General features: G+C 44.5%; 2 protein-coding genes across 2 annotated transcripts; both read left to right on the top strand.

Moving 5' to 3' along the window:
* Positions 1–9,379: 9,379 nt before the first annotated feature.
* Positions 9,380–14,903, top strand: LOC119288074 (chaperone protein dnaJ GFA2, mitochondrial-like). Its single transcript, XM_037567694.1, has 17 exons — positions 9,380–9,589; positions 9,676–9,750; positions 9,841–9,932; positions 10,527–10,610; positions 10,702–10,740; positions 11,014–11,136; positions 11,624–11,674; positions 11,752–11,839; positions 11,950–12,014; positions 12,115–12,189; positions 12,737–12,809; positions 12,899–12,990; positions 13,078–13,149; positions 13,532–13,588; positions 13,683–13,731; positions 14,228–14,294; positions 14,367–14,903. The coding sequence occupies exons 1-17, from the start codon at positions 9,466–9,468 to the stop codon at positions 14,467–14,469; spliced, it is 1,329 nt and encodes a 442-aa protein (XP_037423591.1). The 5' UTR covers positions 9,380–9,465; the 3' UTR covers positions 14,470–14,903.
* A 239-nt stretch (positions 14,904–15,142) lies between these two features.
* LOC119288076 (formimidoyltransferase-cyclodeaminase-like) lies at positions 15,143–16,508 on the top strand. The gene is made up of 2 exons (XM_037567695.1): positions 15,143–15,739; positions 15,847–16,508. The coding sequence occupies exons 1-2, from the start codon at positions 15,349–15,351 to the stop codon at positions 16,371–16,373; spliced, it is 918 nt and encodes a 305-aa protein (XP_037423592.1). The 5' UTR covers positions 15,143–15,348; the 3' UTR covers positions 16,374–16,508.
* The last annotated feature ends 444 nt before the right edge of the window (positions 16,509–16,952 follow it).

The raw sequence follows: 16,952 nt of genomic DNA, 5'->3' as shown, positions 1-16,952 counted from the left end.
CTTGTCACTTGCCAGATGCCTGGACCTGCCATGTATGCATCACAATACTTAGCCCACTTCTTGCCTTCTTCTAAAATTTCTGAGTAGGTTGGTGTGATCTCCCATCTGTATGACTCTGTTTTCTCTCTGATTTTCTGAAACTTGATCATCAACTTTGTTCTTATGCCCTCCAGCATAGTCCTGATTGGCCTGTTCCTAACATCCAATATCATCCTGTTGAAAACTTCACTGAGGTTGTTAACAACCAGGTCAGTTTTGCAAACAGTACTCATCTTAAATCTTGCCCATGTATGGTCTGGTATCTGTGACAACCACTACCAAGATTCAAAACTCTCTTTCTTCAAATTTTCCATCCCTTTTTCATGACCATTCTTAGTGAAGGAATAGGTAGTCTGTTCTAAGTGTTTCTTGAGTTCCTCCCCTCTAAAACCAGCAGATTGAAAGTTGGCATATATATGTCTAAGACAGAACCTCTGTGGAGAGTCAGGGAATACATCATTGATTGCATTCGACAATCCCTGTTAATTATGATGGCTTAGAATGATGGCTAAGTATGATGGTAAGTTTAAAGTGTGGTGGTCATGAGTAGTGGAGCACATACCTTTTGCCTGTCAGACATAATTTGTACTTGCCAAACTTGTTCTCACTTCCAACAATAGTTCTCAGCTGTGTGAGAAACCATGTCCAGCTGTCTGTCTCTTCCTTGTCAACAACACCAAATGCAATGGGGAAGATGTTGTTGTTCCCATCCCTGCCAGTAGCTGCCAATATCTGTTGTCTAGTGCTGAGCTTGATGAAGCAACCATCTAAACCTGAAAATATGATCACATTAGTTGTAAATAACATGAATGCAACCATCTTAGATATATGTTTAAGGATGATGTACCTATAAATGGCATGCATTCATTTAGAAAGCCCTCTTTGCATGCAAAAGGCAGTAGAACATGTAGTGAAACCTGGGGGTAGGAGCTGGATTTTCTAGGTCCTCTTTTGTTGTCACTATGCATCTACTACCTGGATTAGTATCTAGCACACACTGTAGATAGTCCCTTAGTTTGTGATATTGGAGTTTGTGATCTCCTTGCACAACTTCAAGTGCTTGCTTCCTTGCCCTATATGCCAAGCTTTTAGGCACATGAACACCAAATGTTTTCTTTGTGTATGACATAATTGTCTCAATACCAGCTCCAGGGTTTGATCTAATGGTATCATCACAAACCTTGGCAACCCAATTGACTGTAACCTTGGTGCTCTCTCCACTTGCTCCACAAGTGTGATCCAAATTCATCTTCTTGATGCTGAAAGTTGACTCATTAGCTATACTAGAGGCCACTATGTAAAACTGACAACCTTGCTTTCTATCAGAGCACCAAGCAATAACCCTAGTTGGTTCATTTCTGTGATACTCAAAATTCCTAAGTGTCCTGACATGGAAATTTCTTAGTGCTTCTCTAAACTCCACAACATTTAGGAAGCACAAATGCAATGCAAACTGCTCATGTGCATCAGGTGCTGATGGATCATACCACCTCCTCTCCTTCCTCTTCTTCAACCTTTTCTTCCTACCAGAAGGCAACCTTGGAACTTCTTCTTCGTCACTAAGGCCAAAATCACCTGGAAAGCAGAATTCATCAGGTTCAGGCACAAAATCTTCAAACTTGGTGTGTTCAGGTTCACTGTGTGACTTGCCAATTAGGCCTGGTTTTTTGACATGCTTAAGCTTCTTTGCTCCTTTCTCTGGTACAACTGAGGGTTCTTCATGTTCAGAAAGGATTTGGTCTTCCTCCCAAAACTCAGATGGTTCCGAGTTTCTCCACAATAGTGCTCTGCAATATCTTCATCTTCCCTAGGCTTATGGTTTGTCCCTGTGCCAGCCTCATCTTCACCCCTACACCAAGCCTTGTATGATCTGCCATGTGTGATCACCCCTAAAAAACTCAAAATCTGAAGAAGATTTGTCCATCTCATCTTCATCTTCATCTTCATCATGTTCTACTTCTACATCTTCTTCTTCTTCCACAACATTTTTCCCCTTGTTGAAATTACAACTATGTTGTGTGTTGAGATAGGGCTCCTCAGGGATTACTGGTGCCAAAGTGTCATTATGGAGTGGATACATGACACCTTCTCGGGAAACACTACAAACAACTTGCTCACCAACATTACTAATGGGAATGTGTTCCTCAAGCTTGCTGTGACCCATATTAGTATCTGCTGGGCTTGGATCAGTAGGCTTTCTGACAATGATGTTCAGAATCTTCTTATCAACAAATAAGTCTAGCATTTCCTCTAGTGCCTCCTCACTATCCAGGACCTCCACCCCCTCCAAGCTTTTTCCCTTTTCCTTTACATAAGTCAGAAAAGCCTCCATTCCATAACCCTCCAACTCAGCCAATGCTAATATGGTCAGATAACTGATATCTGAACAAACTGAATACTTTCTCTCCATATTATCTGTTCCTTGGAAATGCAGCCTCATGTCCCAAATCTCTTCATCTAAGCTGTATGAGATTAAATTGACAAACATTTATTTTTCAAGTAACTGAAGCTTAAAACAATGACCAAATGCACTGAACATTACTAAAATGCAGTAGCATGCCAACAAACAATTACACTACTCATTCCCAATACTGCACTATCTTCTAACCCAAACTAAAGTACTTTTTTCCTAACGAAAACTATCATCTTCTAACCCTAATTTTCAAATCTCAACTAAAATTGTAACTGATACCGAAATTTCTTACCTCACTCCACCAAACACGGACGCCCACCTATGGCCGCCATCTGGATCCGCGTGGATGCACTTCGCCACTGCCCTAGCCGCGCGGACTTCCGGATCTGAGCTCTTTGGATGCACCTAAGCCTCGGGCGGTGATGGTCGCGGCGACCGCTGTGCTGGGAAGCTAGAGCTGCCTAGCCATGTGTGAACCTCTGAATGTCCACCACCCTCGTCGCCGGTGACGCCTTGGCTCAAAAGCTCGCCGTCGATGGCATTTCGCTGCGGCGCCGCCATCGCCCACCTAGATCACTTCGGGGGGAGAGTGAGAGTGAGAGTGAGAGGGAGTGCGACCGACCGGGTGCTTTGTTTCCGACCGGACCGCATGGGCTAACGGCCGTCAACGGCCGCGCCGTGAGCGCGCGTGGCCATGTGCCCTGTCAGGTCAGTCCAGGCGGTCAGAAAAACGGTTAAATCGTTAGTCATGGCTGCTTTGGATTTTTTGAAACAGCGGACCGCACGATTGATAGTTTTTAAGAAAAATTAAAATTCGGTAGTTTTCTGGAACCCTACCCTATATACTAGTAGTTTTATGCTATTTACTCCTCTTCTGATATGGGCTGCCGACGACCACCCAAAAAAACAATTCAGAAAATCGTGTGGGTGAAAACGGTTCGTTCCTAAAAAAATGAGAGAAGCGGATCCGGGTGTAGAGCAATACAACCCGAAAAGAAAAACTACTCAGACCCGACGCGCGCCATGCAGGGCCACATGGGAGTGAGCGAATAAAGCAAACATAAAAGTCTGAAAAAACCCTAACTTCTTAGACTAGCCACAGTGGGAGTAACTTCAGCAGTAACATCGAGTCCAACTCAGCAAATTTGCTTACGTGGCAGTGAGTCAATGAGGAGAGAGGTAGTTAGGCTGGTCGTAATGCTAGTACCATAGCCGGTATCATATATGCCAACTAGGCATTTTTTATGATGTGGCACATGATTAAATGAGGAAAGAGAAGGTTGGGTATCAATACACTGATACTGTATCATAGCGTTTCGATCGAGGAAATAATTAATTCGATCGATCCCGTGCGCCCGTGGGGCTTCTCTGTACCGAGCCCTCGGCGGCAGCTCGCCCCAATCCACTCCCTCCGCTGGCGGCGGCTCACCCCCAATCCACCCCTCCACCGGCGGCGGCTCGCCCCCAATCCACCCCCAACGCCGGTGCCGACCACCGGCGCGAGCACCTCCACGACACGCCTCCGTTCTGCTCTTCTTCACGAGAAATTCTCCTCCATGGCGGGCCGCAAGAACAGCAACAAGGAGATGCCGCCAGCACCTCCATTAGCGATGGGGTCGCCTCCATACTACTATCCTGGAGCCGTGAGCAGCTCTTCCGTCCCCAACACCTCGCCTATTCACTGGTATGGTCCATCTGTTTGTTCTGTTGGTGGGATAAGTACTCTGTTTTTCAATCATTTACTGCCGTGAAGTAGCAGCAGATTAGACATATTGTGGCAGTACCGTGGTTAGACGAGTATGCTCTGGTATTCAATTTCTTCAGTTTTAGATTCAGTTCTTAAGTGTTGTAGGTCTTAAAGAAACCTGGGTGCAAAATTCTCAGATTTAATTAAGTCTGCTCCTTCCAGTTTGTAACTAAACTCAAGCTTATATCTAGTAGGTTTGTTCTTCATTGAAAATCAATTTGTTGCCTATGTGTTCTGAAGTAAAATTGGAATATTTGTTACAGGAGGCCATTGTATACACCTCCACCTGAAGCACTTTTAAGTTTAGGTCAATTCTCGCCGATGCACATTACTTACAATATTCCACCACTGGCAATGTCCCATCCTGAACAAAAATACCAAAGTTTGGAGAATTTGCACTTTGTTGGTGCTACTTCATCGAATTCCTTATCAACGCCACCACCGCCGCCGCAATCTAAAGAGAAAAATGTTCCATCTGCTGGTTGCAAAGTGGCTTCGTCTTCTTCCAAAAGGAAAAGAAATATCATCAGTATTGGTGATGATGTAGTGGGCGAAAGGACTGTGCAGCGTATGTCCTATACACCCAAGGAGTATGAAAGATTGGTAACCACAATCATTTGCTCAATATTGTTTTCTTTATTCTTCTTGCTTGTTAGACAAACTAAGTTAAATGTTCACTATGTAGGCAAGCGCTTGGTTGGGGTGTTCAACTGATCCTATCAACGGAAATGGAAAGAAGGGTGAAAAGTTCTGGGATGATATTTCTGCTCTATACAACAGTACCACACCAAACAATTGAAAGAGAGACCCCAATCACCTGAAGCGAGAGTGGCAAAGGACTAAGAAAAGGCTCAGTCTTTTCCATGGTGCGTGGGTTGCTGTAACTAGTGTGTATCATAGTGGTTACAAGCCTGAAGACCTGGAGAAATTGGCCTTGGAGAAATATGAAGCACTTGGTATGTTGCAAAAGTCGACGGTCTATTTTACGTCACCCCGGCCATTTATATGCTCGGGGCGATATCAAGAATGTTATGACGGCTTGCATCATCATGCACAACATGATAGTCGAGGATGAAAAAGAAGAGGCGGCCAATATTATTGATCTAAATTTAGAAGCAGGCACATCGATAGTTTTTCCATCAGTCTTTAATCATGATGCCATGCCAGCATTTGCTGACGTACTAGAAAGAGATGCTAGCATCCGTCATCGCCCGACACACAAAAAACTAAAGGATGACTTGGTCGAGCATATTTGGAAAAAGTTTGGGCCGCGATTACGATAGATTATGTTCATATATTTTCATATATTTTGGTGTTTTATATTGGTGCTTTATGTATGGATCTATTAAAAAAAATTATCATGTCTTTATGCATGCGTGTACCAACAAGCCTAATTTGCACTGAGACAATGCCACAAATAAGGTACAGGGCTCAAATACCACCATAGATCCCACACAACAATAAATGTTGTTGTTTATGATACTACCCTTATAATACCGTGCATTACGGAGGTGGTATCATAGACTAGTATCATATGCATGATATTAGTCTATGATACCACCCATTACAACCAGCCTTATAGTAACTTAGCTAGTTACTGTAACATCACATGTCCCAATGCAATATGAGTCTATAACCTAATAAATTAAGCTTTGTATGTTACCACATTTATATTAGTACCCACTATGAAAATAGTAATATAGTCTAGGGATATGTGTATGTTATTAGTGTATGTTACTCACTATTCTGGCTAATCTTAGGGCATTTACAAAGCGGACGCTAACAATCGATGCCCGGGTTTATTTCCCGGCCGTTATGCCTGATTCCCACCCGAGACGGGGAATCTCGCTAGCGTGGATGCCGCGGAAAGCGTCGAGCGCTCCAGCGTTTTTTTCCGCTGGATGCAAAGTAACTAGGCGTCGGCGCTATCCTAGACGCTGCAAAACAGGACAATTTCTAAAAGCCTGCTTCAGTTTTCAACGTGGGCGCTTCATTACCAGCGTTGTGGAGAACAGACGCTTCTGTTTTCTTTTTCGTTTTTGTAATCAATGAGGCATCTACAGACTGCTATTGGCGTTGGAGGGATGGACTCCTACACGACTCCTACACAGGCGCTAGGCAAAAAGATACTTTTTTTCCACTATGTAAGCGCCTCGTTCACCATTGAAGATGTCCTTAGGGCCGGTCTAAATCGAATCATGAATTCTTGAAATTAGCTCCCTCTGTTTGTCAATCCTGGTCAATCTCGTCTTTAGACCAGTTTGTCACAGCGGGAAAAAGGTCAATCCCGAACCGGCTCATGTGTCATCTACATCTTCTTTCTCGCTCTCTCTATCGCACGCCTGTGCAAACATAAGAATATGCGGGCAACATTGCTAACTTGTCGCAGATAATAATTTTGTTATTTAGTAGTGAGATTAGCATGCTCGACGTCATGGATATTCATGCCGTATGTCTTCTCCCCACTTGAAGAGCACAAACATGTACTGCTGTCTCGCTTAGTTAGTGAGAGAAGTTATGACCCCACCTAAGATTAACTGTTTCTCAGCGCCCCAAATTGGTCTAGATCAGTAGAAGGTCGGGATTTGCCGGGATCGATAAGTATGAAGTGCTAATTTCAGGGATTGTTTAGAGTTTAATTCAAACTGGCTCTATGAGTTTAAGTTTTTTTTACTTTTCTCTAAAGTCTAAACCAAACAGTGCTACGATTTGTGCAGATCCGATGGTCACAAAAAAGGGTTTAAAAGATATGTGTGATTTAAATTGAAATAAATCAATGGACTTGTTTGGGATGGAGAGAGAGAAGAGCTACATTGACTAGTAGAATGCCGGTGCGTTGCCACGGGCCTTTAGGCCAATTTTGGATACATTTAAAACACGTTTGAATTTTGATGTTTCACATTTCATACATGAAAAAAATATATTTCACTAGAAAAATATGAAACAAACCAATTTCACTAGAAATATGTGAAAACAACATATTTCACCGAAACGTACTTAACCTAAATATGAAAATGGAATATGTTATTTTAAAACTGATTATTTGAAAATGTGTAATAGTTTATTTCAAAAGAGAGAAATATGTTATTTTAAAAATGTGCAAATGAAGTAGATGTGATTTTTGTGAAACAAGAACAGTGAATGTGAAATGGACCTTCTGAAAGTAGGAAAACATGTTAAACTGAAATGTCAACTTGTGAAATTTAAATGTTTGAAATGTGTAACGGTTTATTTGAAAGGAGTGAAATGTGTTATTTCAATAATGTGAAATTGAAATAGTTGTGATTTCTGTGAAACAAGCCAATGAAAAGCGAAATGTAGATTCTGAAAGTGAAAAACAATTTGAACTAAAATGTCAACTTCCGAAACCTATCATTTCCAAATGTGAAACAGTTTATTTTCAAAAGTGTGCAATTGAAATAGATGTGATTTATCTGAAACAAGCGAGTGAAAAGTGAAATGTAAGTTCTGAATAAGAACTAGTGAAAAACAACATAAAACTATAATAAGAACTTGTGAAACTGATTGAAATCACTTTGTTCATAAGATTTCAAGCGGGCGAAATATGTGAAATGTGTTTCATGAATTTTAAACTCACTAAAAATGTATCCAAAGTCGGTCTGGTTTTAAAAGGTCTTTGCAACATGAGTTTAAATATATAAAAAGCTTTTGAAATCGGAAGTTTGGTTTAAGAGATATGAATGATTTTAAGTTAGCAAAGGTAAAATAAATGGATGAATTAGTTCGGGAGAGAGAAGAGGGAGAATGGGCAGCACATGCATGCAAGACACCGTGTCATCAGCCAAAAGATTCTCTCCATCCTCCGCCCCAAGCCGAAAGCGACCACCGATGCCGTCTTGACCCCGGCAAAACTCCCTGGCTGTCCTCCTCACCCGATGGTTTTCGTCAGCCACCGCTCGAGTGCAACAAATCTCACCCGCGCCTTCTCCCTCAACCTGCAATATTTTCCCCAATTTTCATTTGTGTACTAGAATTGACTATTAGTGGTATGTTTTGAGAAAAATGCCGGTATCATTTGGGTGAAATTTTATCTTGAAATTAGTGATTTCAGGTTAACAATTAACTAGTGATTTCGGATTCTTTCCTCCTCGTCCTCGTTGCTCCAGGCAAACCCAAGATCTAACATCCACATATAGCTCAGTGAGCATACTAGTAGCAATTTCCTCTCTTGGGGCCATCATTTGTAGTTGCATCTGGTTGGATGTTCCCGTGGTTACTAGTGCTGCTTGTGGGTGCCTTGCATGGAAAGGACTTTGTGAATGAGCCATTGCGTGTCCATGGGTTTGTCATGCCCTACTTGTTATGAAGAAGTTGGAGCCGCGGCAGCGAGATGCGAGTGCTAACAATGCCAGACACCGGGTGCACAACTCGTGATCCTTCACGGCGCAGACGCTGGCAGGCACCCGCGGCTCGGCGCCATCCTGCTCCCACCCGCTTGCCCGGTCCTCCGGAATATCTCGTCGCGGCCGCCAACATTGGGATGGGCTCCTAGGTAACCAGGCAAACCTTATGCCCGCCCCTTCCCTTAGTACAAAGTATTTCGAAACGAATATTGCGGCTGACAGCACCCCCTCTGTTCCATAACTATTGTCGTGGTTTTAGTTCAAATGTATATTACCCACTTTTGCAGACCACTTTGGAATTTGAGTTCACACCAAGCAAGTATCACAAGCGTTTCAAGCAACTGCTGCAATTGCGGTTGACAGCACCCCCTCTATTCATGAAGTGGCTTCCACCATGCATGCTCTTTGTAGATTCTACTTTTTCATGAGTGCTTTGTAGTACTCCCTCCGTCCCGAATTACTTGTCGCACAAATGGATAAAAGTCGATGTATCTAGGACTAAAATATGTCTAGATACATCCATTTCTCCGACAAGTATTTTCGGACGGGGGGAGTAGATTTTAGTTGGGACGGAGAGGGAGTAGATTCTAGTTGGGACCCACTGGACGAACTTAAATTATGAAAGAGCAGAAGAGAGGGCCTCTGCGTCGGCGAGAAGAGAGAGTCTGAAGCGTCCACCATTTCGGGCCCACACGCCTCAGCATGGGCCAGCCAGCCGGCCCTACACGTGCTTGCAGAACACGGCAGGCCCAACGGGCCGCGAGGTAGAAGAATGCGGGCCAGCGAAGCGAGCAGCGCATTCCAGAACGTTCCCCTACCTTGCGCCCTCCCCCCTCCCCTCCGCCTTAACCCCGAGGAGGCGGCGACGCCGACGGCCACCGACCTCGCGGCCCCCCACGACCATGCGGCTCCCCGGCGGCGCCCGCCTCGCGCTCCTCCTCGCCCGCCGCTCCCTCTCCACCGCCGCCGCCGCATCCTCCTCCGCCGCTCGCTCCTCCTCCCTCCACGCCTCGCGCGCGCACAGAGGTGAGTCCGCCGCCCCCGATTTCCCGGAGCCCCGTCGGCCGCTTCGGCTTCCCCGTGACTAACTGACCCTTGTTGCCTGCGCGCAGCTAGATGGGGCGACGCGGGCCGCGCGGCGCCCGCCTGGAGGCCGCCCTTCTCCTCGCCGAGCAGGTTCTTCCACGGTGAGGGCGATGTGGGGGAACTGATGGGACTGTGGCTCTCGTTTGTTCTGGGTTTGCCGAGCTTTCCCTGAGGTCTGTGGCTGTGTGCAGGGACCAGGCCCGTGGCGGTGAGGGACTACTACGACGTGCTCGGCGTTAGGAAGGATGCCGGCCAGGGCGAGATCAAGAAGGCGTATTACGCGGTATGGCTCAGTACAATTGGGTGTGGAGTTTGTACTGTAATCTTAGTGTTGTCTAAGACTGAACTTGAAGGCTGCTTGTGGATAGTAATTTTAGTTGGTAGATGCTCCAGGCCAAATATACACATTATGCGCAAAATGTGGTCACGTAAGCTCGCGCTTAGAAATCAAGTCATCATTCACCCGTTATTAGGTCATCATGAGTTTTATGTGCACAAATCAGATCACCATTCACCTGTTATCGGTGATAAAATTGTCTCTTGAGTTTTGTGTTGTCAAAACCTGTTCAGGTCTCTGTTGAACAGCTTGGAAAAACTCTTCCAAAAATGTTTATGAAAATAATAATTACATGGACTCTTTAAGCGTATAGGTTTGCAAATGGGCCTTATGATGTTTGATATTTGTGGAGGTGCTGGTGTCTCCTTGGTGCTTAACTACATAGTAATCGCAAGTTATTATATCATTTCTGTTGCAATAGAGTTATCTTTTCTTTAGAGGCCACACTGTAAGGAGTAAGGTAGTTCATACTTTCAATGGCATGCAATTTGTTATTTACCTCTCCATCTTATATTTTCTACTCTTGAATTCTCCTAAAAGCTTGCAAAGAAGCTCCATCCAGATACAAATAAAGGCGATGCTGATGCAGAAAAAAAGTTTCAAGAGGTTCAGAAAGCTTATGAGGTACTTGATTTTTGTTCAGCGTGGATGCTCAATTTCAAGGTATACAGCTTTGAATAGTATTGATACATACATTTTCGCTTCTTCTCTGTAGACTTTGAAGGATGATGAAAAAAAAGCGGTCTATGATCAGGTACAATTTAATTCCTCATATTATACACGTCCACGTTCCTTTGACTGCCAATGGCTTTTTTTTTGTATATTCATGAGGTACAAATGATTAATTCCTTGAAAATTAGCATAAATAGACAGAAATACTGCTTGACTAATTGTCTAATTTTTGTTTGCCTACACTATTTGCAACAGTCATCAAACAATTAAAACACCAACCTTTTATTCTAGAAAGCTTGGCCAGAATCTCATGCTAACATGGAATCTACATTGATAACTTTGCCTGATTTTACAGGTTGGCCCTGATCAATATGAGAGGGCTGCTGCTGGAGGTGGTGGAGCTGGCGGATTCGAAGGCGGTTTTGGAAATCCTTTCGAGGATATTTTCAACGCTGGTCGTACTGGCGGAATGAATGATGTATGTCATCTTCTGAGTTATTAATTGTGTCTACTGTTTTTATTTTAGGTCCCAGTTTGGTGGTTCTGCTTCTTTTCAAATCTCACGTTTTTAGCATTATTATGTATGTTTCTGACTCAGCAGAAATAGTTGTATCGTCTGGAAAATCTTTTCATCTTCGCAATTTTCAGTTTCCGGAGCTACTTTGAGCTAAGCATCTGCATTTGTGTGTTAATCATTACACACTAGATAGCCCCTTATATGGCTGGTTCTTTTGTGATGCTCTCCTAAAGCACCAGCCATACCCTCTTATGTCACAGATGGTTTCTCTCTCTCTCTCTCTCTCATCGAGTTAGCTTGCTAAGCATATAGGAATATCTCTCGATCTGTTTCTGCATTTTTGTTTTACTTGGCATTGAACAGATGAATTTTCTGTTGCTTTATGTATTCAAATCTCATGAATCTAGCATATCTAATCTGATCTCTGCTGTCTTTGTTTGCTGTGAAGTTCCTCCGGAACATCTTCAAAGATAGAGAATCTGGTGGACAGGACGTTAAGGTTATTTCTAGATTTAATTTTCTTTGACCGTCATAGCTCTGCTCTTTGAATTGCAATTACATGTAATCCTTTTGCAGGTTAAGCTTGAGTTGTCATTTATGGAAGCAGTTGAAGGATGCAAAAAGACAATCAACTTCCAGACTTTAGTAACATGCGAAACCTGCAGTATGTATATGCACGTGTATTTTACTATTTACCAACTGCATTTTTTTGGTAACTAAATGTCGTCTTTGAATCATATTTTCCCTTTTCTGATTACATCATGCTTCTTCTAGATGGAGCTGGTGTACCTGCGGGAACCAAACCCGAAACTTGTCTAGCTTGCAGGGGTTCTGGATATGTTAGTTCTTCCTCCAGCACTTTCTATTTAGTTATCAAGATGCCTTTGATCAATATAATAAGTGTCTTATTTGTTTTTGTTTTTCATCTAATGCTGGCAGATGGTTCTGCAAACTGGTCCCTTCAGAATGCAATCAACATGCACGCAGTGTGGTGGATCTGGCAAGACTGTAAAGGTGAGATATCACTTTGTAATAGCAACTATCAGTTGCAATAAAGTAAAAACAGCTTTCCGATGTAGCACATTTGCTGTACCAAGCCTCCAATGAATCATTGGGAAAGTTGACCGTTCGTTAAGGTTCTAGGCTAGAGAAGCTTCTTATTTTGAACAAATATCTGCGTACTTATTAATATGTATTGATTTATTTCCAACCAGATGACCAGAATGAATGGAATGAGAAAATATCTGCTTACGTTTTGGTACCTACAAATATCTACATCAACATCATAGTGAACAAATATCTGTGTACTTTTTAGTGTGTACTGATTTATTACCAATCAGGTGACTAGAATAAATGTCGTGTGAGACTGCATTTGCATCTTCCTATCATACATTACTGTTTAATGTGAATGTTGCTTCCTATCATACATTACTGGTTAATGTGAAGACTGATGATTATGAAGCCCTTTGTATTGCCATATTTGTCTGCAATGTACATTATGCATAATGAGTATTTCTAATTACTTGATGTGAGCTGAAGATTACCATGCCTGTGTTGTTAGGATTTCTGCAAGTCGTGCAGGGGGAAGAAGGTTGTGCCAGGAATAAAAACAGTCTCTATTGATATAGCGCCTGGTAAGCTACCAAGTTTTTGACATCGCTGTACCCATGTGATGTTCTTCTGTGTTTACTATATGTCTTTGGACATGATTCTGCGTGTGCAGGTACGGATGATGAGGATGTCATGAAAGTGCTTAGATCAGGTCAAGCAGATCCAGACGGTCTTCGTGCTGGTGACCTTTATGTAGCCATTAAGGTCAGTCGTCTTCTCGTTTGGTATTTCTGTTGTTAGCTGATGGCTGAAGATGGGCACTTGACCTTTGTAATGCTATTCTCGTTCCAGGTTCGTGAGGATCCAGTATTCCGGAGAGAGAAAGGTGATATCCATGTAGATGCTGTCTTAAATGTGACTCAGGTAATTGTTGCATGTTCCAGTCTCTGTGGTATACCATTTTTATTTGTCATGGGACATTTAAGGAAAGTGGTAAAATTGATCCCCCTTCTTTGAAATTGTACCTCTGTGCGCTAGCATGAAAACTCTGTTCTAAGCCACTGATTGATAGGAATACGAATCCTGATCGTGTTGGCTGAATTTGATCTTATAGGATACTAATGCTATTAGCTTCCCCATGACCTTTGAATGAGCAAGTACCAATCCTTCGTCGCATTAATCACAACAGCTCATGTTAAGAGTAGTTCTGTGCCGAGTCACTTGTGAGTTGTGACATTGCAGTGGCACTTGAAATGTGAGGTTGTATAATTGTTCCCATGAGACATTAATTCATGTCATTTTATAGGCAATTCTGGGAGGTACTGTTCAAGTGCCAACTCTCGCTGGAGATGTTGTTCTAAAGGTATGCCCAAAAAGGTCTATCTTAATTGTGCAAGGTTTTAGTTGTTTATTAAGTGGCAAACTATTCATCGGTCTCATGTACCTTCTTGTTGTAGGTTAAGCCTGGTACTCAACTTGGTCAGAAGGTTGTTCTGAGAGGAAAAGGTAAATTGCACTGGACTGTTTATCTTTTGCTCATGGTTCATTTTATCTTAGGTGCATATACGGTGACGTAGTTTATAGTCGGTGCTTTTATGTTGAAGTACATCTTGTGTTTGCTAGGTATAACTACTACTACTTGCTAGATCTACTCTTTTCTTCGGAACAATTGAGAAGTAGGCTTTTGCCAAACTATATCTGGGTTCAAGTCTTCAAGTGAAGCAATAAATATATGAATAAGCAATGAAGAGACAAAGTTTGTAGCACCTGCAAAATTGTCTCCTTTTGCCTTCCTGTATATTAGATTGCCAGGAGTAAGATCTGAAAGAAAATGCTAGGATTCATTTTTAACTGGCATCTAGGTGAACATTCAGCTTGAACTACCACATAAATGATTTATGTATGGCATCATATTTTCAGATAGTAATAATGATTATAGGAAAACGGAATAACTGATGCATTCCCTTTTGCCTATATAATCATAAACATCAATGTTCTGCAGGAATCAAGACAAGAAACTCATATTCTTATGGAGACCAATATGTCCATTTCAATGTCAAAATCCCCGTGTAAGTTCCCTACAAAACTTCTGTGCAATGCCCTGTGCCGTCACAGGTAGTTCTCACACATATTTCCTGCAGGAATTTGACACAGAAACAGCGCATGCTTCTCGAGGAGTTCGAGAAGGAAGAGAAGGGCGAGGACGACAAGGACGCGGAAAAGGCAGCTGGCGCATCAGGATAGACGGTCTTAGGAGCCAAGCCGCCCAGCATTTCATGGGCGTTTTAGCTCATCACACACCACAAGATAGAGTAGGATGCTGCCTGGAATTCACAGGTTTAAGTTACATAGTTAGGTTGCATGGGATTCGCATCGCAACAAATAGATCCTGGTTTCGAGTTTTTGTAGCTGGAATAATAAAGCTACACCTGCCACCTGGCATGTACTATTATTGTCGTAAGAGTGTTGATGACGGTCGGGGGCATCTTGTATTGTATAATTGATCTTGTTATGTGTTAGAGACATACTGAACACACGGTGCCACTGTCTATTCATGTCAGCTGGTCGAAGATTTGGCATTGTAAACAATTTTTCTCGCTGTGCTTTCATTGGGTTTGAGAGTTTGGATTTGGACAGTTTTTGCTGGGCAGAACGCAAATGCTGGTGTTCGGCCTTATGGTTCTCTTCTTTTGGAACTTGCTTAGTCTTCTGTAAGATCAATATATTCTGACTTATTTTCATGGATATTGATGCGCCACAAGGATAAGATATGTCATATGTAATTCAAAGTTTTGCCAATTTGCAGTAGCAACTGTGCCTTTTTATATTCCAATTGAGCAATGTTGAGATGAGCAACATGAACAGGCCTTGCTGTTGCAATCATTGCAATCTCATAGATATTGATGCTCGTAACCGGAGGTTCTTGTAATTCAGCGAGAACATTTGAGCAATTTTGAGAACAAGTGAACCAAAGGATGAAGAACCTATTCTGTGGCTGGGACGATGGACGCTTGTTCACCTCCCTCGCTGCCCAACTCTGTCCACAGCCTCATCTTCTCCTTGTACGAGAATAATTTTCGTTTCCTTTTTGGTTGGTGGTTGCATCTGGATGCGTAGAGGAGGATGCTGAGGCCGATGCTGGCGTGCTGCAAGCTCTACGTCTCCGAGGGCCGGAGCGCGGCGGCCCTGCGCGCCGTCGAGCAGGCGGCGCGCCGGCACCACCCGGCCGTCGCCCTCGTCAACACCTTCGTCGACGACGCCTACAACCGGGTCGGCTACACGCTCGTCTCCCGCCTCCCGGACCCCGTCGCGCCGGCCGCGCCGCTGCGGCGCGCCGTGTTCGGCATGGTCGAGGCCGCGCTCGGGGCCATCGACCTCGGCGCCCACGCCGGCGCGCACCCGCGGCTCGGCGCCGTCGACCACGTCTGCTTCCACCCCCTCGCCGGGTCCCCCCTCCGTGACGTCGCCGCGCTCGCCGCCGCCGTGGCCGCCGACATCGGCGACGGGCTCCGAGGTAAACCAGTCTCCTCCGTCTCTCGTTCTTGTTCCCCTCTACTTGCCACTCCGTGCGGCGTGCTGACGCTCAGATTCGTTTCGTGCGACGGCGGCGTCGGTCCGCAGTGCCGACGTACCTCTACGGCGCGGCGCACCGGGAGGGCCGGACGCTGGCGGCCATCAGGAGGCAGCTCGGCTACTTCAAGCCCCAGAGCAGCGCCGAGTGGCACGGGCCGCTCACCGTGACGGCCGACGCGACGGCGCTCCCCGTCGCGCCCGACGCCGGCCCGGACGCGGCGTCGGCGTCCAAGGGCGTGCTGGTCCTCGGGGCGACGGCGTGGGTGGACAACTACAACGTGCCGGTGCGCACCGCCGACGTGGAGGCCGTGCGGCGGGTCGCGCGCCGGGTCAGCGAGCGCGGCGGCGGGCTCCGGTCCGTGCAGGCCATGGGGCTCGCGCACGGCGACGGCGGCGCCGAGGTCGCGTGTAACCTGCTCGACCCGGGGAGCGTGGGCGCCGAGGAGGTGCAGGGCATGGTGGAGCGGCTCGCGGGTGAGGAAGGCCTCGCCGTCGGCGAGGGGTACTTCACGGATTTCTCCCAGGAGAAGATCGTCGAGCTGTACATGGAGAAGTCGGCTCAGGCCGAGGCTTGATTTTATCTCCCCTTTCTTTTCTTTTTTTAGCACAGTGGCATTATGGATTTCTTGTTTGTTGAAATGTAATTCTAACCGATCAAGAATAATTAATTATAACATTACTAAACAGTAAAACAGAGCTAGTTAGGAGCATCCACGGCCATTTAAACTGATTATGCCCATGAAGATACGTGATTCATCTGTCATCCCGCACAACGTTTCTGCCATCATTTATTGTTGTCACACGTCCCACTGGATGGCCAGCCCAACTTAACAGGGCTGCTGCTCCACAAACTGATCCAAGTGCCTTCTGGTGAACTGGGCCAACAAGGGGAGCAAAGGTGTCCCGGCCCAGGCGCTTCCAATGGTATTTCCCAGCCCAGCGACCGTTGACAGCTGTTTTTTTTGGTCGAGTCTGATTACGCATTGGTCGATTGTGCCTACTCACAGTAAAGTGATTAGTTTGCAATTTGTTTGCTTGAATTTCCTGGTTAGTATTACGGAAAGGATGAACAATAAAAAAGATCCTTATTTTCTGCAACAAACATGTTCACGTGTCATAACTACATGCAAATGTTTTTTCAAATGTTAAAATAA

The sequence above is a fragment of the Triticum dicoccoides genome, chromosome 4A (genome assembly GCF_002162155.2).
Source record: "Triticum dicoccoides isolate Atlit2015 ecotype Zavitan chromosome 4A, WEW_v2.0, whole genome shotgun sequence".
Taxonomy (NCBI): Eukaryota; Viridiplantae; Streptophyta; class Magnoliopsida; order Poales; family Poaceae; genus Triticum; species Triticum dicoccoides.
Note: the sequence above shows the minus strand (reverse complement) of the source record. Positions and strands in the feature narration are given on the sequence as shown.